Source organism: Hemicordylus capensis, chromosome 2, assembly GCF_027244095.1.
Source record: "Hemicordylus capensis ecotype Gifberg chromosome 2, rHemCap1.1.pri, whole genome shotgun sequence".
NCBI classification, from domain to species: domain Eukaryota; kingdom Metazoa; phylum Chordata; class Lepidosauria; order Squamata; family Cordylidae; genus Hemicordylus; species Hemicordylus capensis.
In genome coordinates this window covers 255837556-255862886 of record NC_069658.1, presented here as the reverse complement: position 1 = coordinate 255862886, position 25331 = coordinate 255837556, and the positions used below count along the sequence as shown (strand labels likewise).

Genomic DNA, 25331 nt, shown 5'->3' with positions numbered 1-25331 from the left:
TCAGGTCCCTGATATCATAACTGAATTACCAAAATTCACAGGATTTTCTGCCCAAATCAAATTAATCTTTATTACGATCATAGACCATCATGGGTGATTACATGTTAAAAGTGAGAGTAGATAAAAGGTGATTCCATATAGAATGGTACTAAAGGTACACATGAATACTAAAAAAATAAATACTAAAAGTACTAAAAGTAGTAGAAAATACAGCAGAAGCATGAGGGCATAAACATGGATGTAAAAAGATTAAAAGACAGAAGACAGAAATACATAAAACCTGAGTAATAAAAATGGATAACTGCCAGACTATAAAGCTATAAGGAGCAGTAAAAAAAAAAAAGGGGGGGGAGGAGCAATTTTCTGCCCAGTTTTTCGTGACTTGGAGAAAAACTCTTTTAATTTCCCATTGACCACTATGGGGGAAAATTCAAATCTATGTTTGATTTCCAACTGAAAATCCAACTCCGACCCAATATCCAACATTCCCAGGGGCTCGGAATCTGCTTTCAACAATGCTGGAATCAGATCAGATCAATTTTTCCAGGTGTGCACAGCCCTAGCATTTGATCTAGTACAGACAAGATTTTCCGCTTCTCAATTCTATCTGGGTCAGTAACAATAGAAAGGGCAGGGCCATCAGGAAAGCTAAGCTTATAAAAACTTGTTGATCGAAGACAAAACAAGTGTATGTATCAACCCCTGAGCGTTCAAAAACTACAGGAGTTGTGAGAAGAGAAAGGGAGGAATGCCATGTGAGGGAAGTAGGGCGAAAGAGGCCTGTCTGGCCCAACCCTTGATACTGGCATGTGTGCCAGGGATGTGGGCGGCGGCAGCAGCAGCAGACTGTCTCAGGCAGTGCCAGAACATAAGACAGCACTTGGAGCTGCACAAGAGCAGAGCAGTTCTCTGCACGCTGTGACAATGGTTATGGATGCCCTCTAGGGTGGATTGATTCAAATCAAGGCAATTTAAATCCTCATTTTGTTTAAACTTTATTTTCTAAAAACCAGCTTAAAATATAAAAATTCTAAGCAAGAGCAAAAACAAACAGAAGACATGTAAATATTCTTTTATATGCGGATGCTGCTGCTCTGGTTTCGAGGACTCAGATTGGCCTTAAGAGAGCTTTGTGGGCATTAGTAGAATACTGTGAGACACAAGACCTTACTTTAAACTATGATAAAACTAAAATCATGGTATTTTCAAACAGACCTAAAATCTTTTCCAGGACTCTTAATGGCCACAAATTAGAACAGGTTATGCAATTTAAATATCTTGGTACAGTCCTTCAGGCAAATAAGACCAATAATGCCCATAGGGATTATATAACACAAAACGCCCAAAAGGTAGCTTCGGCACTCTATTCTTTACATCTTAGGAAACTAGAACAATCAGTACAGGTGGTTTTTGAACTGTTCAGGGCTAAGGCCCTTGCGCTGTTGCTGGCTGGGGCACAGTTGGGCCCTTATGTGGATATACAGAAGGTAGAAGCGGTTCAATCTAAATTCCTTAGGGATATGTTGAGGGTAGTTCGTTCGGCTCCCAATGCTGGTCTTAGATTAGAAGTGGGATGGCTTCCTGTCAAAGCCAGAATCTGGAAAGCCATTTTTGGCTATTGGCTTAAATTGGGTTTTTTTCCAGCTGGCCTCGCCACATTGGTTCTGCTGGATGACTACAAGACCAGATGGGAAAGTGCAATTGACAGGAAATTAAGCTGGTTGGGGTTTTCACTTCCGGCAATAAGGGAGTTAGGGTTTACCAAGGCCAGAGATATTATAAACCAGCGTATAAGTGACATAGCCAGACAGAGAAATATCAGTAAAGTGGGGTATGGAGTACGGATGAGAACCCAAATAAATAGACAATGTTTGGCACGATACTTACAAAAGATAACTTATGTGGAGCATCGTAGGGCCTTAACAGCGGCTAGGCTGAATGTATTGCAGTCGGCGGTGATGGAAGGGCGATTTCATAAGGTTCCCTATAACCAGAGATTATGTCCATGTTTGGCAGGAGAAGTGGAATCTACTGAACATATATTGCTGAAATGTCGTTTCTATAGGGATCTCAGAGAAGAGTTAATTACCCCTGCATTAAGTCAGTTTGGGTCAGCTTCAGAGCAAGTGAAAGTAGATTTTTTATTGGTGGATTTGAACGATTCTATTTCCTTGAGAGTTGCAAAGTTCTGCTTTATAGCAGGCAAACTACGGCAGAGGAGGGTCGAAAGGAGTGATGCAGGGTTTGAGTAGCAGAAATTTGGTGAAGGTTTACTGTATTTGTATTTACTAGTTGACCGGGCGCATAGCATCTGCGCCCCTAGTTCTCCCTGGCTACCCCCCTTCAGCCCCTTCTCCCTAACTCTTCCCCCAGGTGTCTCTAACCACCGCCCACCCTCTCGCTTCTCTCCCCCCCCCCCTTGCTTGCTGGCCCGTTTGCTCCTGCTGCCGCTTCCTCACACTGGCGGCGCGCAGTGCCCGCCACGGCTGGTCCCGCCGCCGTCCGCCATTTCCCTGGGCAGCAGCTCAACAGTCTCCTGAATCCTGCCGCGCGTGAGCTCCACCGCCCAGCCAATCCGGCACCTCCGCCGCCCAGCCAATCCGCTGGGTTGCCGGGACGCATCCCCCCAGAGGCACGTCTACGGGGATTAATAATATAGATTTTCTTTTTGTTTTATTTTATTATTATCTGCTTTTACTCTGTAACCTGATTGTATTATTCTGTAGTTGTATTTTATTTGGCCATTGGCCGTAATAAAGTGGATGGATGGAAAATATAAAAATTCTAAGCAAAAGCAAATCAAACAGTAGAATTTCAAAACCAGGATTCAGCAGAACACAAAGAACTGGCACTCTTAACACCAAGCCAATAACATTCCACATATGCAAGCATCAGCACATGAAACCTGACATACTTGCAGAGGGGAGCTTAAATTGGGGCTTTTCCTGATTAAATTGGATCTGAAAGACAGAACAGTCCCCCAGGATGGTCTGATCACCTTGCTTTTCTAACACCATTGCCCTCTTCTCCTCATGTCTTTTGTTCTTCGACTTCTAGCATGGAACTCTACAGGGGGTTCTATCTTGATTACACTCAGAAGAGAAATAACCTCGATCACCTGGCTCCTTAGAGTGGTTTGATCTACAATAACACCTCCAGTTCTCAGCTGCAGATCCTAGAATCCTCCATGTGTGGGGCAAAAGTTGAAGAGTTAGAAAACGTCAATGTAACTCACAATAGGGAGAGTCAACTGCTTTCTTCACATTGTAGTGTCATCTTTACCAAACAACAACAGAAACCCGCTTGATAAGAACATTATTGGGGCAGAGGGGTGGCAGGGCAAAAGTTCAGTTCTTTTTTCCTCCCAGGGCTTTTCTCCCCTGTGTCTTTAAAAGCATCATGACACTCAAACTTCAACAGATGCAACGACAGGAAAGGATGAATGCTGCATTTCTGCCTACCACCATGAAGCCTTCAAAGGGCACAAGAACCCCTTCAAAAAAGGTTTTAAACTTTATGTTTTGTATTGGGGGGAGGATAGAGAAAATAGTCATTTAAAATGGTCATTCACTATTCCTAACTATTTTTGCAGTGGGGGCTGCCGCCAACCTGCCTGGGGCACGATCCCCCCCTTTTGGGGTGATGTCAAAGGCCCTGCCAAGTGTTCAGGGGGCCACCTGCCCAACCATCACCCTCTATTATGCAATCCAGTCCAGTGCTAGCCCCCTGGGCACAGGCCCCAGCCCTTGGCTTGCCATTCTGACTCTTCCTCTCTCTTGCTTCCCCTCCCACTCTTCTTCCTCCTGCTACTGCAGTGGCCAATGCCACCACTTCCTGCCAGTTTGCATAGCTGTAAGTGGTTGAACAAGTCCTTTTCTCATACTTCAACGAGAGGAAAGAGTGTATCCATCCCCTTACCAGGCAATGCGACCACCCCCATTTTCCAGTCTGCTCACAAGGCAGTACGGGGGTTGATGCACTTTCCCCTCTCACTTGGGGGTGAGAGGGAAGGACTCATTCAGCTACTCACAACTGGGCGCAAACTGGACAGAAAGTGGCTGCAGAGACAACAGGAGGAAAAGAAGCACGAGAGAGAATAGCAGCTACAGTGGAAGAAGAGGGGAGGGAGAGAGAGAGGGCAGTGGCTCCAGCAGCAGGAGGTAAGGGGAGGGAGAATGAGTACAGTACTGTGTCCATGACAGTGAAAGACTGTGTGCAAGAGCAGCCATGGCAGAAAGAAAAGAAGAAGAGAGAGCTTGTAAAGGCCACAGCAGTGGTGTCTTGCTTGGAGACCATTAAGTTTCTCTATCACAATCTTGCTCTCAGGCAAGTATAGAAGGAACACTATTATGTCATCCATATTCAGTGGCGGGAGTTCTTGAGATTCAGCACTTCAGTCTGCTTCCTGAATACACCAAGAAAAAGGGACAGATCCTCTCTCCAGAGAAAGAGGCAGAAGAGAAATGGAAGAGCAGCTTGCCTGTATCCACATTAGAAAATGCTACACAGCCTTCTTCATAGTCGAGGGATACACAGATCCTTCTGAGCTTACTTCCCAAGGACAATTTGGTTGGCCGAGGGAATGTCAAAGCTAAGAGTTCCCAACTTCGCATTGATCCATAAAAGTCAGGTATGCTTTTCACCTGCACAGCCCAGAATCCTTCATTAGGAGTTAGGCTCTTATTTCCCTTCCTCTTGACAGACTCTCGTGCGACTCCCACAGCCCATTGGGATAATGCCCCCTCTACATTCACCTCCCACTCATGCCTTCCTGAAGTGAATTTCTCACGACCCAGAATGCAGGGCCCAACATCAAATCTCTCAGGGTTGCCAGGTTGTTGCTGATATCCCCCTCTATTTTCCACACTCTTCAGATCCTGCGACAGAATGAGTTCAGGATGTGCCGTGTCTGGATCCAGAGTCACGTTCACTGCAGGACAGAGAGAAAGAAAGGGGAGGCTGGATGTTATATCCAGGGAAGAATGATCATAAACTGTTGAAGTACTTAGCAGTCATAGGATAAGTGGACAGGTTCATGTGTGGATCGGTACCTGGCTGAAGGACAGCAAACAGAGAGTAGGAATAAATGGACAGTTTTCACAATGTAGGAAGTAGGGTCTCCAAGGGAACGGTACTGGGACCAGTGCTCTTTAACTTGATGATAAACGATCTAGAAGTTGGGGTGGCCAGAGAAGCGGCCAAATTTGCAGATGACACTAAACTATTTAGGGTAATGAAATCCACAACGGATTATGAGGAACTCCAAAAAGATCTCTCCAAACTGGGGGAGTGGACGATAAAATGGCAAATGTGATTCAATGTAAGCAAGTGTAAAGTGATGCACATTGGGGCCAAAAACACCAACTTTCACATATACACTGATGAGATCTGAGCTGTCCGTGACTGACCAGGAGAGACATCTTGGGGTCATGGTAGGCAGCTCATTGAATGTGTCTTCCCAGTGCGCAGCAGCTGTGAAAAAGGCTGATTCCATGCTAGGAATCATTAGGAAGGGGATTGAAAATTAAAATGCTAATATTATAATCCCCTTATACAATTCTATGGTGCGGCCACATCTGGAGTACTGGGTACAGCTTTGATCACTGTACCTTAAGAAGGATATTGTAGAACTGGGAAAGGTGCAGAAGAGGGCAACAAAAATGATCAGGGGCCTGGAGCACCTTCCTTATGAGGCTAGGCTACAGCATCTGGGGCTCTTTAGCTTGGAAAAGAGGTGACTAAGGGGAAACATGATAGAGGAATATAAAATTATGCATGGGGTGGAGAGGGTGGACAGATGATCGAGGTGCATAAAATTATGCATGGAGTGCAGTAGGTGGACAGAGAAATATTTCTCCCTCTCTCACAACACTGGGACCAGGAGTCACCCCATGGGAAATGTAGGACCAACAAGAGGAAATACTTATTCACACATTGCATAATTAATCTGTGGAATTCTTTGGCATGGAATGTGGTGATGGCCACCAGCTTAGATGGCTTTAAAAGGGGCTTAGACAGATTCATGGTGGACAGGTCTATCAATGGGTACTTGTCTGGTGGATATGGGCCAGCTCCAGCCTCAGAGGCACAATGCCTCTTAATACCAATTGCGGGGAGCAACAGCGGGAGAGAGGGCATGCACATATCTCTTGCCTGTGGGCTTTCTAAGAGGCATCTCGTGGGCCACTGTGTGAAACAGGATGCTGGACTAGATAGGCCTTGGGCCTGATCCAGCAGGACTGTTCTTATGTTCTTAATGATTCAAAACCTTATTTCTCCACATATCTTCTGAATCTGGTCAGGTGGTCCAGGAAAGGACAGGGGGAAAACCACTCTCTCAAGTAGAAGCAGGTTAAGAGAAAACACAAAGTGATTTAGGCACAGGTCACAGTTATTGGGATTTTTAAAATCCAGCTTTCTCAATAAAGCAGACATTACCGGTGAAACTCGAAAAATTAGAATATCGTGCAAAAGTTCATTAATTTCAGTAATGCAAATTAAAAGGTGAAACTGATATATGAGATAGACGTATTACATGCAAAGCGAGATAAGTTAAGCCTTAATTTGTTATAATTGTGATGATCATGGCATACAGCTCATGAGAACCCCAAATCCACAATCCCAGAAAATTAGAATATTGTGAAAAGGTTCAACAGTAGGCTCCAGGTGTCCCACTCCAATCAGCTAATCAATCCATAACACCTGCAAAGGGTTCCTGAGCCTTTAAATGGTCTCTCAGTCTGGTTCATTAGGAATCACAATCATGGGAAAGACTGCTGACTTGACAGTTGTACAGAAAACCATCATTGACACCCTCCATAAGGAGGGAAAGCCTCAAAAGGTAATTGCAAAAGAAGTTGGATGTTCCCAAAGTGCTGTATCAAAGCACATTAATAGAAAGTTATGTGGAAGGGAAAAGTGTGGAAGAAAAAGGTGCACAAGCAGCAAGGATGACCGCAGCCTGGAGAGGATTGTCAGGAAAAGGCCATTCAAAAGTGTTGGGGACTTTCACAAGGAGTGGACTGAGGCTGGAGTTAGTGCATCAAGAGCCACCACACACAGACGGATCCTGGACATGGGCTTCAAATGTCGTATTCCTCTTGTCAAGCTGCTCCTGAACAACAAACAATGTCAGAAGAGTCTTACCTGGGCTCAAGAAAAAAAGGACTGGTCTGTTGCTCAGTGGTCCAAAGTCCTCTTTTCTGATGTGAGCAACTTTTGCATCTCATTTGGAAACCAAGGACCCAGAGTCTGGAGGAAGAATGGAGAGGCACACAATGCAAGATGCTTGAAGTCCAGTGTGAAGTTTCCACAGTCTGTGTTGATTTGGGGAGCCATGTCATCTGCTGGTGTTGGTCCACTGTGCTTCATTAAGTCCAGGGTCAACGCAGCCGTCTATCAGGAGATTTTGGAGCACTTCATGCTTCCTTCCGCAGACGAGCTGTATGGGGATGCTGACTTCATTTTCCAGCAGGACTTGGCACCTGCCCACACTGCCAAAAGTACCAAAACCTGGTTCAATGACCATGGGATTACTGTGCTTGATTGGCCAGCAAACTCGCCTGACCTGAACCCCATAGAGAATCTATGGGGCATTGCCAAGAGAAGGATGAGAGACATGAGACCAAACAATTCAGAAGAGCTGAAGGCCGCTATTGAAGCATCCTGTTTTCCATAACACCACAGCAGTGCCACAGGCTGATAGCATCCATGCCACGCCGCATTGAGGCAGTAATTGCTGCAAAAGGGGCCCAAACCAAGTACTGAATACATATGCATGCTTATACTTTTCAGAGGTCCGATATTGTTCTATTTACAATCCTTGTTTTATTGGTTCCATGTAATATTCTAATTTTCTGGGATTGTGGATTTGGGGTTCTCATGAGCTGTATGCCATGATCATCACAATTATAACAAATTAAGGCTTGACTTATCTCGCTTTGCATGTAATGCGTCTATCTCATATATCAGTTTCACCCTTTAATTTGCATTACTGAAATTAATGAACTTTTGCACGATATTCTAATTTTTCGAGTTTCACCTGTACATTTAAGCCTAGATTCATAGAACGGAACAGGATAAAAGCCATATATAGTCCAACTCCGTACAGAGCAAGAAATAAAATTTTTAAAAAACCACAATATAGAAACAACTTCTTCTACTGTCTTCTACTGATTCAGACCCTTGATCCATCTAGATCAGTATTGTCTACAGACTGGCAGCAGCTCTCTGAGCTTTCAGGCTTAGGCCCTCAGAGCCCTAACTAGAAGTGCCAGGGAGAGGAAGAGCAAGCAGATACACTTCCACTGAGCTACGACTCATCTCCTAAGGGGAAGATCTTAGAGCAGACAGTGCTCATATGTAGTCACCCATCTAAATGCAAACTAGGGCAAACCCTGCTTAGCAAATGGGATAATTCATGCTTGCTACTGCAAGATCAGCTATCCTCCCCACCTAGCATGTTGGTGACCAGCAGCAGGACTTGTGTCAGGAGCTTCCCTGCGCAGCTCATCCTCTTAGGCCCTTTTCATACCAGTCTTCAGTCACCTGTAAACCTACCAGATTCTTTCACCTATCCTTGATCCTTTAGTTAGCCCAGTTACTGTTCAAGTCTTGTAAGAGGAGGGGAGAAAAGAAAGATTGGCTTTTCATTTTGCAGGAAGGAACATTGGTACTCACCGTGAATGTTTCTTCTGGTTGGTGTAGAAGAGGTCACCCAAGTGTGGGATTACGTTCCCTCACATGCTCCAGAAGGCAGGAAGTACGAAGAGTTGCAGACCCTTAACTCAGTGCATGTGGGCGGATCCCTTCAGTTCGTTGAAACAGCTCTAGCTCAAAATAGAAAAACTCACAGCTGATAACCAGAAACAAAACACAACAGGAAAAAAGGTCGCAAGAAGACACAAAGAGAGGTCAGCACTAGTGGAGAGAGCCAACAGAAATCCCCACTGCGGGGCAACAGATTCAGCCTACCTCAAAAAACCCCGGGTGGGCCTCGGGTGACCTCTTCTACACCAGCTAGAAGAAACCAATGAGTACCAATGTTCCTTTCTCAGAGCGTGATGGGCTGCCTCTGCAGAGCTTGCCATTATGAGCAGATCATCCAGATAGCAATATGCATGAATTCCTTCCATCCGAAAGAGGGCAACAAGCAAGCAGAGTCAGGACTTTCATAAATACCTGGGGAGCTGACGAAAGCCCGAATGGCAGTGCCCGGTATTGATCATGACTCCCCATGTAGCAGAACCTGAGCAGAGGTCAGCTGCTTGGATGGATAGGGGATGTGTAGATACGCGTCCTGAAGATCTACCAAAGCCAGGAAGTCCCCCATCTGCAGCGCCTAAGAAATCATATGCAGGGTCTCCATCCTGAATTTCTTTTTGAGTACAAATCTGTTGATTGGCCACAAATTCAGCACCGGTCTTGCCGAACTGTCATTCTTTGGGACAGTGAAGATTATTGGATAGAATCCTTTGCCCCTCTGACATGGAGGCACTTCTTCTATGGCCCCTATATCTAACTGGTGACGTATGGTTCAAAGTAAGCCCTTGTGTTTTCTGGTGTTCTCTGATGTTCTCTGACCAGTGAGCAGAAACTTGCTTCCTGGTGGGCCTGAAAGCTCTATTTTGTACCCCTGTTGGAGAACACCCACCTGTTCGAGATGGATGCTCTCCAAACGGGCCAAAAGTCTAACAGGCAGGCCCCTACCTTGTCGCCGTGATCGTCAGGACTGCTGCTTGGAACCCCGTGACTGAGTTCTGAAGGTCTGATGGTTCTGCTAGGCGAAACCTTGTTGTCCTGACCCCTGGATCTGCTCCAATGAGGCTTGTAAGACCTGAAGGGCTCCCTCTGTCAAAATTGTAGCCTAAAGGCTCTAAAAGTCTGCATTGACCTGCATGGAAAACCTTTGTCATCCTTCCTCGGTGCTGATGGCAACACTTTGAGCTTATCTGTAGTCTCTATCAGGACTTCCTTCAAGGCTTCATCCCTGAAGAGCCCCCCCCCCAACATAGGGGACTGCTGCTAAGTTGGCCCTAGAGATATTGTCTACTTTCCAATACTTTAACCATATGTTGCATCTAGCCAGGACTGTGCTGACTGTGTGCACTGAAAAACGACACTGTCCAATGTGGCACCTGCCAAGAAAGCAGCTGCCCTTTGAGGGTGCAAAAGCTTCCAATGCATTCTGGCTGGATCCGGGCGGGGGGGGGGGAGTTGTTGAGAAGCATGTTGATCCAAAGGACTTACACTCTAGAAGCCAGGGAAGCTGTAGTATCCGCTCTGATGGCCATTGCTGAAGCCCCGTGAGCTCTACAAAGCGCAGATTCCACTTTCCTGTCCCCCAGATCCTTAAAGGTGGAGTCTCCATCCTTGGGTACCATCACACCACTGAGGGCTCCAAAAGGCACATCCGTTAGTGGTACTTTCAGTAAGTCCAAGGTCTCATCCTCGAAATTATACAGCTTATTAGCCAACGCCGTATTGCGCTTGGACATAGCAATAGCAGACCATTCCTCCTTGATTGTGTTTCTGAAGCCCTCAGGCATCACTGATTTAGACTGCAGCTCCTTTGATTTCAGAAGGACCAATGAGCCTTTGGAGACCGGATTGTCCTGTTCTGCAGCAGGCGGCTTAAGACCCAAGGCTGCTATAGACTGATTAATCAAGGGTTGGAAGTCCTCAGGGAAAGAGAGACTCTGACTATAAAGATTAGTTGCTGTGTCCTCAGGTAATTCCCCCTCCTCTGAGGACTCCATATCTGGGGCACCCAAAAGAGAACCAGAGCCACCCCCCCAGGGGTGCGAGAGATCAAGGGACTCCTCACCCAACTCTGCTGAGGACCTCCTCGAGAACTGAGCCCCTTGATTGCTTAGCAGGGGGTACCTCATCATGAGAATCTGATAACAGAGGCTCAAGGGCCCGCTTGCAAAGCGTTGTAATTCTCTGTGACTTCATGGCTGCTGCCACTGATCTTTGTACTGCCTCCTGAATCCAGCCCTTTAATGTGGCTGCATCCATTGAAGACCCTACATCCCCCATAAGAATGGGCCTCTGCCCAGGCCCATTGTGCTACTGTAGGAGCTGTAGGAAGGGGCACGGTAGGTAAACTAGTGCCTTTGTCCCTAACCCCCCCCCCCACTCTGAGGGGTCCCCAGCCTCACCAGTGTCAGCTGTGCTAGACTCCCTGGCTGGTCCGATAGCTTCTTCCCCACCTCTGTGCCGTCCACCTCGGCATCCCACAGCTCCTCCCCGTCTGACTCCAACGGGCTCTGAGGCCACGCGGCTTGGCGCTCCATCTGCCGCGGTTCAGAGCTCTCCCTCAGACTGCCCAGCCGCCAGACAGGGTGATGCAAGCTTAGTGGGGCTATCCTTCTCCTCGCTACTGGGCAACACCTCTCAGGCCGGCAGGGCCTACTTATCAGCACGCCTCCATTTCTTATGCCGCTGCTTGTGCTCCGATGTGGGTGAAGACCAGTGGCGGGAACTGCGCCCGGTCTCTTCATAGGCCTTTTCCAGGTGTACTTTGGGGGGGAAAGGGAGTCGCTGTGGCCTACAGGCGCCAGCAAGGCTCCCCGTATCAACCGCCATCTTCGTTGTGCTTTTTGCACCCTCCCACTGTTTTGGCGGGAACAAGGATTGCCAGGCAGATTTCTCCCTGAAGGCCAGGAGTCTGACGGTCTTTTTTGTGGACATCGGCCAAAGGATCAGCACCAGGAGCAGAGACGAAGGAGAAAGTAGCCAGAAAGACCGGGAGCGGGGAGGACAAATAATAGAAGGTTTTTTGTTTTTAAGGTAAGGAAGGACTGGACAAAGAGAAACAGATAAGAAATACACAGAAAGGGAGACTAAAGGGTATGATAAAAAGAAGAATCCAGCAAGGGAAGGCTAGAAAAAGAGCGAGCTAGGAATGCAAATGCCCGCTGGAGCTAAGGCAGGAAGTCGAACTGAAGTGATCTGCCCACATGAACTGGGTTAAGAGTGTGCAACTCTTCATAATTCCTGCCTTCTGGAACATGTGAGGGAACGTAAACCCATGCTTGGGTGACCTCCTACACCAGCTGAGAACAATATTTTGCCTAACATCCATAATAGATATTTTAATAAGAATCTACCAGCCTGCCTCCATTACCCGCTCCCTCTTATATCAAAAGGTCTCCATCTCCTTTGGTTCTCTGCAGATATTCACCTTTGTGCAGTGCTTCCTCCAGAGACTCTGTTATGTGGAGAAAAAAGGATGAGAAATACACTCAAACTCTCTTACATATTTCAGTGTTTCATTTCATGTACCACCCACCCACCACCCACTTACAAGGCTCCTCTGAAAAATAAGCATTTAAACAAAGTTTTGCATGCATATTTTTTGGTTTAAATTTGGATGGTGTGTTAGGAGTAAAGACTATACGAAGGCTATGGGGAAGCAAATTGGCAGGATAACGGCTACAGCACTGCTGAAGGAAATAATGCAACAAATCTGACAGAACATGGGCTGCAGGGGCAACAAGTGCTTCTTTACCACCATTGTGATTATTCATCCAGTGTCATCCTGTAAAGCTGGTTTGAATGATGGACACTTCATTTGTGGGCAAGATACCTTAGTGCAGGCCTGCTCAACTTAGGCCCCCCAGCTGTTTTTGAACTACAACTCCCATAATCCCTAGCCACAGTGGCCAATAGCTAGGGATTATGGGAATTGTAGGCCAACATCTGCAGGAGGGCTGAAGTTGAGCAGCCCTGACTTAGTGTGTGGCAACATCCCAGGTCCAGGTTTTCCTAAATGTGACAGATTACTTGAACCAGTGACAGTGGCTTCAGCTACGTTTTGAGACTCAAACTGCCTTGTTCGCCATGATAGATGACTTGCACCAGGTGGTGAACCAGGGGAGTATGACCTGTTGATGCTGTCAAACCTCCCAACCACTGTTCCCTCTAAGGCCTGCGATAGCGTGCACATATGCACAAGCACACTTTCCAAGTCCCTCCCAAAGTGATCTTTCTGAGCCACTCACTTGCCCTGGCCCTCCCAGAAAGTGCCACTTCCTCTGCCTCCACTTTTCCCCCATCGCCTCAGACGCCGGAGTCCAGTCCTTGCCTGACTCCAGTTGCTTCTCCTACCCACTCCACCCTCCGTCTCTGTCTCTACCTCTCCCGCCCACCATTGCACCTGCCATTCTGTTTCCTCGGAGAAACAGAAAAAGTCTAGAGTCAAATTATCTGCAGGCATTAATGACACCTCCTAGACGCCATTAATGCCTGCAGATAATTTGACTCTAGACTTTTTCTGTTTCTCCGAGGAAGACAGAACGTCGGGTGCAATGGCGGGTACTGTTTCCATTCCAACTCTAACTTCCAATAATATATGTGTATGCATTGGGGCTAGTGAGCAGTGACTAAGCCTCTTTCCGCCCTTCCATCTCATTTTGCAGAGCTGCGGGGCTATAGCGATGGTGCATGCTCGGGTAAGGACTCTGCCCTTGGCTTGGCTGGTCTGAGGAGTGGGGAGATCAGAGGTGGCGGCTGCAACCTTGGGTGTTAGGGCAAAGAGGAAGAGCCTCTCCTCTGAATTCAAAAGAGCCTCTCCTCTGAATTTTTCTGTCACTGTCAGAGTTTCTCCCCCAGAAAATACAGAGTACAGACTCTGCTCCCTCTTCCTGTGTTTTGAGTCTGTTGCCTTAAAAATAACCTTGGGTGGAGAGTGCTTTTGAGCATGTGCAGAGCTACTCCTAACCAGAGAAAGCCTTTTTAAAAAATGATGTAAGAACAGTGGCCTTGAGCATATGCAAACAGTTTTAAACAAAATGATCCGTTTCCCAGCCATTTGTAACATCACAGTACATTGTAAATAAAGCACGCTGAAAAAACCTAGTGGTATCTAAGCTGAGGGCTTATACCAACATCTGTGTGTTCCCTCTCTCTCTTTCTCCTTCCCCTTTCCCCATCTCCATTTTGCCTCCTATGCTCCCACAGCCTCTTCTCTACCCATCCAATTGTGTGTTCCTTCTCTCTCACTCACTCCTTTCCCCAATTCCCCTTTGCCTCCCTCTTCCTTCATATATTGTGTGATAGCCATTAATTTGTATTTCTGGTGCTGCAAAGGTTGCCAAATACTGTTATTCACCTGTGCTTCCGTTACAGAAGAGTTAGGCAATGTCCATTGTTCTGTTGCTGGCTCAAAAGGTCTTCTGTGAACAGCTAGAGGGGAACCTCACGCATACCTGCTGCAGTCTCACCTTTGCTAGGCACAGGTTCAACATGCCCTGGCAGCTCGCCCAACCACCCCACCCCCGCCGGCAGCCGAAAAATCTCTGTGCAGCGCAGTAATTATTTTCATGTGTGTGGCAGAGAGAGTTATATGTGCATACTGCCTTTATACTGCCACCCAGAACAAAACTCTTTCCACTCCCTGATGATAATAATTAGAGGGAACACTGCTCCCAACAGCTTTCTATGCCATTGACCATGGTGTCTTCCTGTACCACCTAGTGAGATAGGTGTGGATGGCACCCTATATGGGCAAGTCTGCTTATTCCCTCAAGGAAGGATCCAGAAGGTGGTGCTAGGGAACTTCTGCTCTACCCCGCTGGAATTCCACCAGGTTCCCTCTTGCTTCCTATGCCAATTAGCATCTACATAAAACAACTGAGTGAGGTTGTCCAGAGATTTGGCTGCAGAGTCATTGGAACACTGACAACGCTCAGCTCCATCTCGTGTTTTCGTCAGATCCTAGGGAGACCCTCAACTGGTATTTCATAATTGTATGAGAGAGAACAAGCTGCAGAACAATACAAAATGGAGATTCTGCTACTTAGGTGTGCTACTGATCTGGAAAACAGCCTGCCTTTGATGGGATTGCATTTGCCTTTAAAGAGCATGTTCACAGTCTGGGGATGCCTCTTGATCCAGGTGGACTCGGTGACACATTTCATAAGCTTTGGATGATTTACATAGTTGACTTTATCTGGAAAGGTCAGATGCAGCTACAATAATCAATTCAAGGTTATTAGCATGTATTTATTATTATTAACTATATTTATATCCTGCTCTTCCTCCAAGGAACCCAGAATAGTGTACATGGTTATATTTATCTTATGCGCAGGGTTAGGCTGAGAGATAAGTGGCTGGCCCAGAGTCTTCCAGTGAGTTTCATGGCTGTTGCTGTTATGTTCTTATTGGTGACAGCCAACAACCTGGATGGCTTTAAGAGGGGTTTGGATAACTTCATGGAGGAGAGGTCTATCATCGGTTACTAGTTGGAGGGCCACTAGCCACCTCCAGCCTCAAAGGCAGGATGCCTCTGAGTACCAGTAGCGGGGGAGTAACCTGACTGTGGCTTCCAGTGGCATCTGGTGGGCCACTGTGCGAAACAGGATGCTGGACTAGATGGGCCTTGAGCCTGATCCAGCAGGGCTGTTATGTCTTATGGCTGAATGGAGATCTGAACTGGGATCTTCCTAGGCCAGCATTCCAAAAACTATCCCACACTGGTTCTCTTGACAGGGAACTTCTTGCCTTAAAGGAGCCCCACCAGCTCTGGGAATGCAGTTCAATGTAAGCAAGTGCAAAATGATACGGCAAAACCTGCAACTTCACATATATACCGATGGGGTCTGAAGAGTCAGTGACTGACCAGGAGAGGGATCAAGGGGTCGTGGTGGACAGCTCTTTGAAAGTGTCAACTCAGCTGTGAAAAAGCCAACTTCATGCTAGGGATCATCTGGAAGGGAACCGAAAATAAAAATGCTAATATTATCATGTCCTTATACAAATCTATGATGTGGTAGCATTTAGGGTAGTGTGTGAAGTTCTGGTCACCGTGTCTTAAAAGGGACATTGTTGAACTGGAAAAGGTGCAGAAGAAGGGAACCAAGATGACCCATGGGCCTGGAGCACCTTCATCATGAGACAAGGCTACAGCATCTGGGGCTTTTTAATTTGGAAGAGAGGAGGCTACGGGCAGACATGATAGGGGTATACAGCAGGAGAGAGAGTGCATGCCCTCACCTGTCTGTGGGCTTCTCAGGGGTATCTGGTGGGCCACTGTGTGAAACGGGAGACTGGACTAGATAGATTTTGGGTCTGGGCCAGCAGGGCTGTTCTAATGTTCTTATGGAAATGAGACAGTGCAAAATGATAACTTCTTCTCTTGATGAGTTTCGATGGCTTATCTTATTCAGGGGGGAACCAGTTGCTCTTCGGACCAGTTCCTGTTGAATAATTGCTGGGGCAAGATTGCCCAAGACTGGGCTGCTGGGCCATGTGGCGGATTGGTGGGGGAGGGGAGATGGGCAGAAGCTTAACTGCAGAAGATCAGGTGTAAGGAGAGTTACACAGTAGGCGTCCAGATCTTCTCGGATTTACTGGAGTTAAACAGAAGCAGCCAACAGTATGGATCAAGCAGCATTCTAACACAGATGCTGCTGGCCCAGGCCCTCTTCCAGATAACAGATTCTAGGACTGGGAACTGGATTTTCCTCCTGGAAACCTACTACTATTCTCTTTGTTAGGATGGTCTCAGGAAACTCTTCCTAGGTTCCTTGCAGGCTAGTGAGAGACTAGAGCGAGAGTAGAACACCCACATTTCACTAGATTCAGAGTTCCTGCAGGGGCAAGTGTCCTACCTGTCCCACCTCCATTGTAGACACCCATATATTTAACCCTGGGGCCTATAGGACATGTGGGACTACATTGCCCAGCATGCTCCAGAGATCTTAGAGAGTTCTTCCTTTTAAGTGCAGAATTTTAAACCATCTTCCCTTCTTGTACCATTTCACTTCCCCTACAGGCTCTTTACCTTCCGGGAAAGGAGAGCTGGTCTTGGGAGAGGAGAGCTGGTCTTGTGGTAACAAGCATGACTTGTCCCCTTAGCTAAGCAGGGTCTGCCCTGGTTGCATTTGAATAGGAGACTAGAAGTGTGAGCACTGCAAGATATTCCCCTCAGGGGATGGAGCCGCTCTGGGAAATGCAGAAGGTTTCAAGTTCCCTCCCTGGCTTCTCCAAGATATGGCTGAGAGAGATTGCTGCCTGCAACCTTGGAGAAGCCGCTGCCAGTCTGTGAAGACAATATTGAGCTAGATGGACCAATGGTCTGACTCAGTATATGGCAGCTTCCTATGTTCCTTCTCCCCCTCACACTGTTTTTCATTTCTCCCAAGCAATGCTTATGTCTCCCTGCTAAAAAATTTAGTCAAGCAAGCTCCCGGCTCCCTCAGTCTGCACCCCTGGTAGCCCAATCCTTCCTCAGCAGTATCATCTCACCTGGCTTGGAGGTGCGGTTTCTGACTGTGTCTAACTTATGTTATTTCAGCCCTAGTTTAGACATCTCAAGAAAATCCCAAGGAGAAAGTTAGGGAATTTTAACGAGTTGGAAGTGACCTTGCAGGTCTTCCACTCCAACCTCCTGTTCAGTGTAGGAAATGTTTACAGCATCTCCAGCTGCCATCCAGCCTCTGCTTGGTAATGGAGTGCCCATCATGGTGCAAGGCAAACTGTTCCACTCTCAAACATGTTAGGAAGTTCTTCCTGCTGTCTCTAGCCTGGATATGTTTTGATGTCATATCAACCCCTTGGTTCTAGCCCTGTCCTCAGGAGCAAGAGGACACCAGTCTGCTCCCTCTTCTTTAGTGTGATATATTAAGAATCAGCTATCATATCTCCCCTTAGTCTTCTTTTCCCCAGGCGAAATATACCGTACCCAGCTCCTTTAACCATACTTAGTAGGTCCTGCTTTCCAGATTCAATGAGCTTTAAACAAGGGACTGTTGCTCTTCAAATAATGAACAGACTTTTCTTATCTAAGAAGAGACACTCCCCTTCCTGCCCCCAATACCTGCACATTTTTCGACAGCCTTTTCTACAGCAGAATTTTTCTCAGTGTAAATCCTGAGTGTTTCCTCCAGATTTGGAGAAAAGTCCACCAGTTGCTTCCCTTGTGCTTCCTTACACCTGAAAGGGAAAATGGTTACATTTCAGAAACAAAGAATCTGGCAGTCTGAAATGGCATGCCAGATAATTACTCAAGCACAGCAGCAGGACCCATCACAAAGAGGAGCCATGCCATTCCCAACTTCAACTCTTGGATAGGATTGTGCTAGAAGAGGGAAAGGAAACCTTTCTGTGAGCTGTTTTTGACATAGGAGTGAAATTGACTCAGACAGAAGGACTCTATCAATCTCAAGCATAAGGCTGCTCTTCCCACCCATTCCTCCCACATATTTCTTTTATAGTCTTTGTAAGATAAAAGGCACACACAGAGGACAAATAATTGGTGAAAAGAGGGCAGAAAAAAATAAAGCAGCCTCTGTTCAATGTCCAAGCCCATGTTATACAATGACTTAATTTCCTAGATTAAAAGCCTTTACAAGAGAAAGCACATTATCTCCAATGACACAGATATAATACAAAGGTTCTTACACCCTCTCCCTGAATCGAGAGAATTCAGATGCTGAAGACGGAGTAATTATCATGGGAAATGCCTTTCCAGGATCCTATTTATTATTCCTGGGAAGAAGCTGGTTTTCAAAAGTTGATTGTGCCCAACAGTGACCTATTCTGAAATCAGGTTGTGTGGGTGGGTAGGTAGGTAGGTTTATCTCTTTTAAAATGGAACCTAAAAACTCTTTCACAGCAATGAGAGAATCACATACCTGCTCAAGATGCTGCTGATGTCCTGAAAGAGAGAAAAAGAGAAGTGAATCTCAGCTGCACAGACAGAAAATGCACTAGGCTTCTTCTTGGTTTTTAAGAGAATTCATTGGCCACCTCCTTGTCTGAAAAAACCAGTCATTGTTTCCAGCATTGCATCTTTCTTAATCCTAATCTTAGGATTCAGAGCAATGCCCTTCCCTGTGGAGGGACCTGAAAAGGGTCTTTGCCTTCAGCCTCACCTGCAGGAACTCACTTGCTGGCTGCAGGCTCTTCCTTTCCATCTCTGTGATCAAGTTAGAGAGACTAAGAATCTCCTCCGAGAGCCTGGTGACATTTTCTTCCTGTCTCTTCTTGGTCTTCTTTTCCAGGTCATCCAGCAGAGCCAGCCAGAAACTCTTTTTCTCCTCAAGCAACTTCTGCATTTGATCAAAGGCAGACAAGCTCTTCTGCCTCTCATCCTGCACCTTTGTCTGGGAGAAGGAACAGATCCTTTCAGTGAAAGTCAAGCGAAATCCACTAGAGCCCTGTGCCTTCAACAAGGAAATAGTATGGCAGATTTACAGAAGCAGGTTACTCTTGGCTGTTGAAGTTTTCTGGATTGTGTCTCACCATGGCCTTCTGATATAATAATAAACTGAATCCATCTATATAGCACTTCATGCTGCAACAATCAAGTGATGAATTTGCATTTGTGAACGGTACTACAGAACACCACTCACTAAAGGCAAACACAGTGATCTGTTGTGGAAATACTTTCAGCAACTGTCTTTCATGGCCAAGATTCCTTTTCTGTCCCTCAACGAAAGTATCTGTTTTCAGTGCCTTCATTTTCTTGCCATAAAATTTAAATAAACCTAAGGAAATGCAGGCTTCTGATGTTTTAATATTTACAAGTATTCTGAGACAAGTAATTGTGAAGCACAGGGTTCAAACATTTAAACCCCACTAAGAGTCAACAACTTCTCAATAGCACTTTACTTTACCTGTAAGCGTGTTTATTGCATTTTTCCTCAAATATTTTCTGAAATATGAAATATTTCAGTTCAAGAACTAAAAGTGTATGATACATATGCACATTTATATGTCAAATAAATTTGCTGACTGAGATCCCAATTAATTGAAGATACGGGAACTTTTTTCTGAGAACCCAATCACTAGAGATATCTGTCGCTTAAAGGGCCTAAGGAGCTTACGAGTTGACACTCAACCCCAACATCTTATCAGCAACAAAAACCACCTACCAGACACTCCTGGCCTCGCTGCTTTTCAGCCACCGTCTGTTCCGTAAACTTCTCTCTCACTTTCTCCAGAGATGGCAGCTGGTCTTGGATTACTTCCTGTACAAACAGAAAAGGCCTTTGCTCAGTAAGACTTTAGCACATCTAATATAATCACGGATATCCATGTCTGCTTCAGTCATGAAAAAAACGAGGTCTGTTTGTCATTTCAGAGCTTGCTGCAATTTGATGAGGAATGTTAAGAAAAATCAGGGTGCTCCTCTGTGACTTCTCCCTTTATGCTTTCTTTATCTTGACCGGGTAATATTTTGGGAATATGTACCAATAAGCTTCAAAAATAATTCTATAAAGAAGCATTATGTACAAGTTGCATCTTTGTTGTCATGGGGATTAACAGAAAATGCTTCCACAATATGAACCTGGAAGGCAGTTGTCAATCTACACGTGGATGACTAGAAGCAGAATGATTGGGCAGGGCAGGCAAGGAGAACTGTCCATGTCATTACAAAAGGAAAGTGAGAGGTCAACCAAGCCGCCTAAAGGACTCCGACAGGCACCTCAACTCACAGCAAGTGATGCCTAGATATGTGGGATGTTTAAATTTTTTATCCCACCCCGCCACCTCAACATTCTGCTTTAAAGTTTTAAACACAATGCAGAAAAACCTGGATGGCTTTAAGAAGGGTTTGGATAACTTCATGGAGGAAAGGTCTATCATCGGCTACTAGTTAGAGGGCTAAAGGCTACCTCCAGCCTCCAAGGCAGGATGCCTCTGAGTACCAGTTGCAGGGGAGTAACAGCAGGAAAGAAGGCATGCCCTCTATTCCTGCCTGTGGCTTCTGGTGGGCCACTGTGCGAAACAGGATGCTGGACTAAATGGGCCTTGGGCCTGATCCAGCAGGGCTGTTCTTATGTTCTTAAAACAATTTGCAGAAACAATCTGCACACACTCAATCATCCATTCCCCACTGAATTTATGTTTGAATTGATCCAAGCAACATATGAAAAATACTCCCAAGCTTTTTGCTCTTGCCAGCCAAGTTTGTGCAGTACACACAAAAACACTAGCCACGTTTTGCTGCAGAGAGCACAGAGATCAGCTGAATAACTTTGCAGAGTGATGAGTAACTGAAAACCGTGCACAGAATTATGGGCGCAGGAGTAATTCACTGCCTGCTCCCTGCTGGAGGATCGCAAAGTTGGTTCATCAGGCATTAGCATTCCTAAAAGCTGTAAATGATCTGCAAGGGTCAGAAAGCTTTTCTTGCTCTCCAAGAACAGAAAATGTAAAAAGTAGCATTGCAGAAGAAAACTATCAGCTAAAAATAAAACGGTCAGCCAGGGAGCTGGGGAGGACAGAGAGCGGCTGGGAAGGGAGAGAGCTCCTGGCAGAAGTCCCTCCCTGGCCCCTACTTTCCATCCTCCTCAGGTCCTCCTCATGTCTCCACCTTCCATCTTCCTCTGGCCGCAGCGAGTGGCCTCCCTCCTTCTCCCCCAGCAGGAACTGGAGAAGGACAAGGGAGGGAGAAGAGTGCAGCAGCGTTCAGGAAGTGGGGAGGGGAGGGGAGAGCAGAACAATTAAAATCCAGTAAGCGAGTGTCCCTGGGAGCTGAAGCTTCATAAAGTGAAGTTGTCTGTCAGACAGCCTAGTAAAAGGGCTGGAGGTAACGAGAACCAGGTTGGGTTCTGAGTGAAATAAATATAGGCTGACATACAGCCTGGGAGATGGCTGGGTCATGGAGAACAAGGGAAGGTTCTGAAAAAATCAATATAGTTACAGCACTAATATACAGGTTCTGGGAAGAAAGATTGTTAAACCAGACTTATAGAAGGGTTTAAGCCAGGAGTGAATGAAAGTGTACTGTTCTGTAAAAGAAACCAGTTTGTAACCCAGCAAGAGAACGACCCTAATCTCCAAGCAGAGACCCAGGCAACCAACAGAACTTGTGTAATTCAACATTAAAAAGGACCTGAGACTCCTTATACCCTCCAGGTTATCCAGGAGGGTACCCTGTACCCTCACATCTACTTCAATGTGTTACCAAACCTGAAGACCCCAGGAAAGAGAGTTCTTTAGTATTAAGTGTGTATATGGTGGCAGCAAAACAAGACCCTGTTGGGAAGATCAGGATGTAAATATACACAAGATCTTCCCCCTCTCCTCACACAAGGTTGTTGAATAGTCTATCGAAATCATGTAGATCGATAAGGAGTGTTAAATAGTGCATTTAACCAAGAAGAGTGACAGAGAGGAGCAGGGTTGGAGTAATAACAGTACCAGAGTAGGAGGGAAATGTAATTTTCAGAAAACCCAACCCAAGTTCTTTGGGTTTCTTGGTCGCTCTAAAATGAGACAGAATATTGGGAGCTTTCCATTATCTAACCACAACTGTGCATCCAGTGTGGCACCTTCCTACCTTATACTCTTCATAAGCTTCCTCCAAAGGAATCACCTCATGGTTCCTGTGGTCTTTGGCTTTGTCACACACCACACAGATGGGAGCTTCATCATCCTTGCAGAAGAGTTTCAAGGGCTCCTGGTGCCTTGCACATATTCCACTCTTTTCTTCTGCTCTTTTTCCCTCCTGAAGTTTCTTGACGAGTTCCACAACATTTGCCAGTTGTCGGTTTGGTTTGACATTCTTTGCCTGAATCGTTTCTCTGCACTGAGGACAACAAGTGTCTGTGTCTGACTGGCCACAGCACTGGGTAATACAAGCTTGGCAGAAAATGTGCCCACAGCCAATGATCACTGGATCTTTGAAATACTCCAGGCAAATGGGACAAGTAGTTTCATCACAGAGCTCTTTGAGGGGACCCCCGGCTGCCATGGCAATTTCCCCCACCAAAATATTAAAAGCTTCAAGGGCTCCAGTTTCAGATAGCAATAAGGTGGTTATTTGAAATGCCTCCAGCAGGGATCCTCACTAAGCTAGAATAATAAGCATGACAAAATTAATGAGCAGAAATAGCCACAAGATTTGCTCATGCAATTGAATTTATTACATCTAATGCATGTAATCGTGCATGCAGTTATTGTCTGTCTGGAAAATCATGTTTTATAACCTTAAGTTATTTTGCCACCCAAGCCAAGGTTAAATGTAGCCTCCCTCCCCACATCCTGTTACAAGCTGAACAGCATATCTTTGGCATATGGAGACTGCCTAGGATACTGTTTTCTTACATCCATCTTAACACATTATCAAAGTAAAAATGGTTTAAGTAGCCTAAGGCACCGAATGGCACAGCAGGGAAGTGACCTGCCTAGGGAGCAAGAGGTTGCTGGTTCAAATCCCCACTGGTATATTTCCCAGGCTATGGTAAACACCTCTATCGAACAGCAGCAGTACAGGAAGATGCTGAAAGGCATCATCTCAAACTGCGTGGGAGAAGGCAATGGTAAACCCCTCCTGTATTCTACCAAGAAAACCACAGGGGTCTGTGGTCGCCAACTAGATGACACAACTTTACATCAAATCCACCCTGCACATGCTGATGCACGAGCCTCCATCCACTCCACAGCAACCCTTGCAAACTGGACCAAATCTACCACAAGCATTACCAGATGATGCTTTGAGCAAAATGATCCAGATGTCTCAAGAAAGTGAGTAAAGCCCCATGCAGCAAGGCAAGGTTCCAAACTAAGCGTGGGTCAACAGCCAATTTGATCTGGGAGCTGATATTCCTTTCCAATTCCACCCCAAAATATATTACCTTGAAATGTGAGGCCATCACAGCCCCTGTATCCATTGCACAGGAAACATCATTGGCTTTAATTTAATGACACGATTGTGCTCAGAAACAGGGTAGCTGAGGAGTGGTAATTGTGAATCCCCTCCCTCTCACACCCATAATGCCTGCCTATGCAGGTAAAGGGAGCTTTATGCTGCTGAAATTCAAGAAGGCATTTCATACATTGGTACACCAGAAGAATATCAGCAGGGACAGGGGAAGCTCATACAGAATTCTGCATATTGCTGCAGCTGTTGTGGAAATTACACAAAGCTGACTGCAGCTATTTCAGAGTGGCTACTTTACTTGAGTCACCTTAAGTGGCACAGCGGGAAAATGCTTGACTAACAAGCAGAAAGTTGCCTGTTCAAACCCCGTTGGTATGTTTCCCAGAGAAACACCTATATAGAGCAACAGCTATACAGGAAGATGGTGAAAGGTATCATCTCTTGCTGCGCCAGAGGAGGCAATGGTAAACCTGTATTCTACCAAAAGAAAACCACTGGGCTCTGTGGGCATCAGGAATCGAAATCGACTTGGCAGCACACTTTACCTTTACTTTATTGATGACGATTCGGAAATAATCCATCTTCCCATGTAAATAGTGGCAGTTTCTTGCCTGATTAACTTCAGAAAAAAAGCTACTAAAAAGGAACTATCAGAATGACTAGAATTTGTGTAAGGGACCAATTTCAAATCTACTTGCCAAATGGCAACCTGGCCCTATGCACAGTTACTTGGGGATGTTGTATAAGACTGAGTCAGACACATATAGGATTGAGTTGAGAGTTTGTTTTTAAAGGGGAAACAAATATCCCAAAGAGTCTGACTTAAAGGGATCATTTTCAGACCAATCTTATCTATATTTATTTAAGAAGCAAGTCCAAACAGAATTCAGCAGGAATTCACATGGAAACAATTGACCGCGCTCGCCTTTTGCTTGCTTGCAGCGACAGTTGTAAACATACCTTTAAAAGTTCATTCAGTAGCCCGGATTAAATGCTGCACACTGGTAAAAGTTCAATTGTTCCCTCCACAGTTTCAGGTTGAAGCAGACCAAGATTTGAGGTTTCAGCCACTATCAACCGAGCACGAAAGACGCAGCGGCAGCGCGCGCTTGAATCATGCTGAAAATTCAAAAGTGCCTGGTCTCTGATTGGTCAGGGCAGCTCAGCCCGCGCTCCGCAACACTCCAAGAGTTCCTGCAGTCCAATCAGAAAAAGAGACAGAAAACTGGCAATCAACTCTCCTTGCCCTTGTTGCCGCCGCCAGTGCATAATAGCCTAGAAGGCCAAGAAAGGCCCGTGACCGCCACCTACTGGTCGTCAGCTAGCCTTCACGAACGGCAGTCGCTTCATTAACTGCAGTCACCACCGTGCTCTGATGGTGATCAGTGAATCCCAAAGTTTCTGTGCCGAAAAACAGACCCAGCAGTCATCAGTCTAAAAAAAAAGCTAATTCCATGCTAGGAATCTTTAGGAAGGAGGTGGGGGGAATGGTAATATTATAATGCCCTTATACAAATCTATGGGGCGGCCACATCTGGAGTACTGCTTACAGCCTTTGGTCACCATATCTTTAGAATGATATTGTAGAACTGGGAAAGGTGCAGAACTGGGCAACCAAAATGATCAGGGGGCTGGAGCACCTTCCTTATGAGACTACGGTGGTGCTGCCTGATACAGGTGTTTCTCATAGTCTGGGAAACATACCAGCAGG

At 45.9% G+C, this 25331-nt stretch overlaps 1 protein-coding gene across 2 annotated transcripts; it reads right to left on the bottom strand.

The window, feature by feature from the left end:
- Positions 1–2424: 2424 nt before the first annotated feature.
- LOC128347851 (zinc finger protein RFP-like) lies at positions 2425–24817 on the bottom strand. Of its 2 annotated transcripts, none has more exons than XM_053303038.1 (8): positions 24581–24817; positions 22334–22812; positions 19884–19979; positions 18882–19112; positions 18642–18664; positions 17825–17940; positions 12188–12214; positions 2425–4930 (listed from the first exon to the last, which is right to left on the bottom strand). In XM_053303038.1, exons 2-8 carry the CDS (start codon positions 22709–22711, stop codon positions 4386–4388), a joined length of 1416 nt encoding a protein of 471 aa, XP_053159013.1. In that variant the 5' UTR covers positions 22712–22812; positions 24581–24817; the 3' UTR covers positions 2425–4385. The 2 variants fall into 2 exon arrangements, with proteins under 2 accessions (XP_053159013.1, XP_053159012.1); XM_053303037.1 differs by having other exon boundaries at positions 22298–22812; positions 24581–24805.
- Between the last annotated feature and the right edge of the window lie 514 nt (positions 24818–25331).

Coding starts and splice junctions, on each gene's coding strand:
- LOC128347851 (XM_053303037.1), bottom strand. CDS start 22,711: ATGGCAGCCGGGGGTCCCCTCAAAGAGCTCTGTGATGAAACTACTTGT. Junction 18,665..18,881: donor CAGCAAGTGAGTTCCTGCAG/GTGAGGCTGAAG, acceptor TCTCTCTTTCAG/GACATCAGCAGCATCTTGAG. Junction 17,941..18,641: donor ATCAGCAGCATCTTGAGCAG/GTATGTGATTCT, acceptor TTTCCCTTTCAG/GTGTAAGGAAGCACAAGGGA.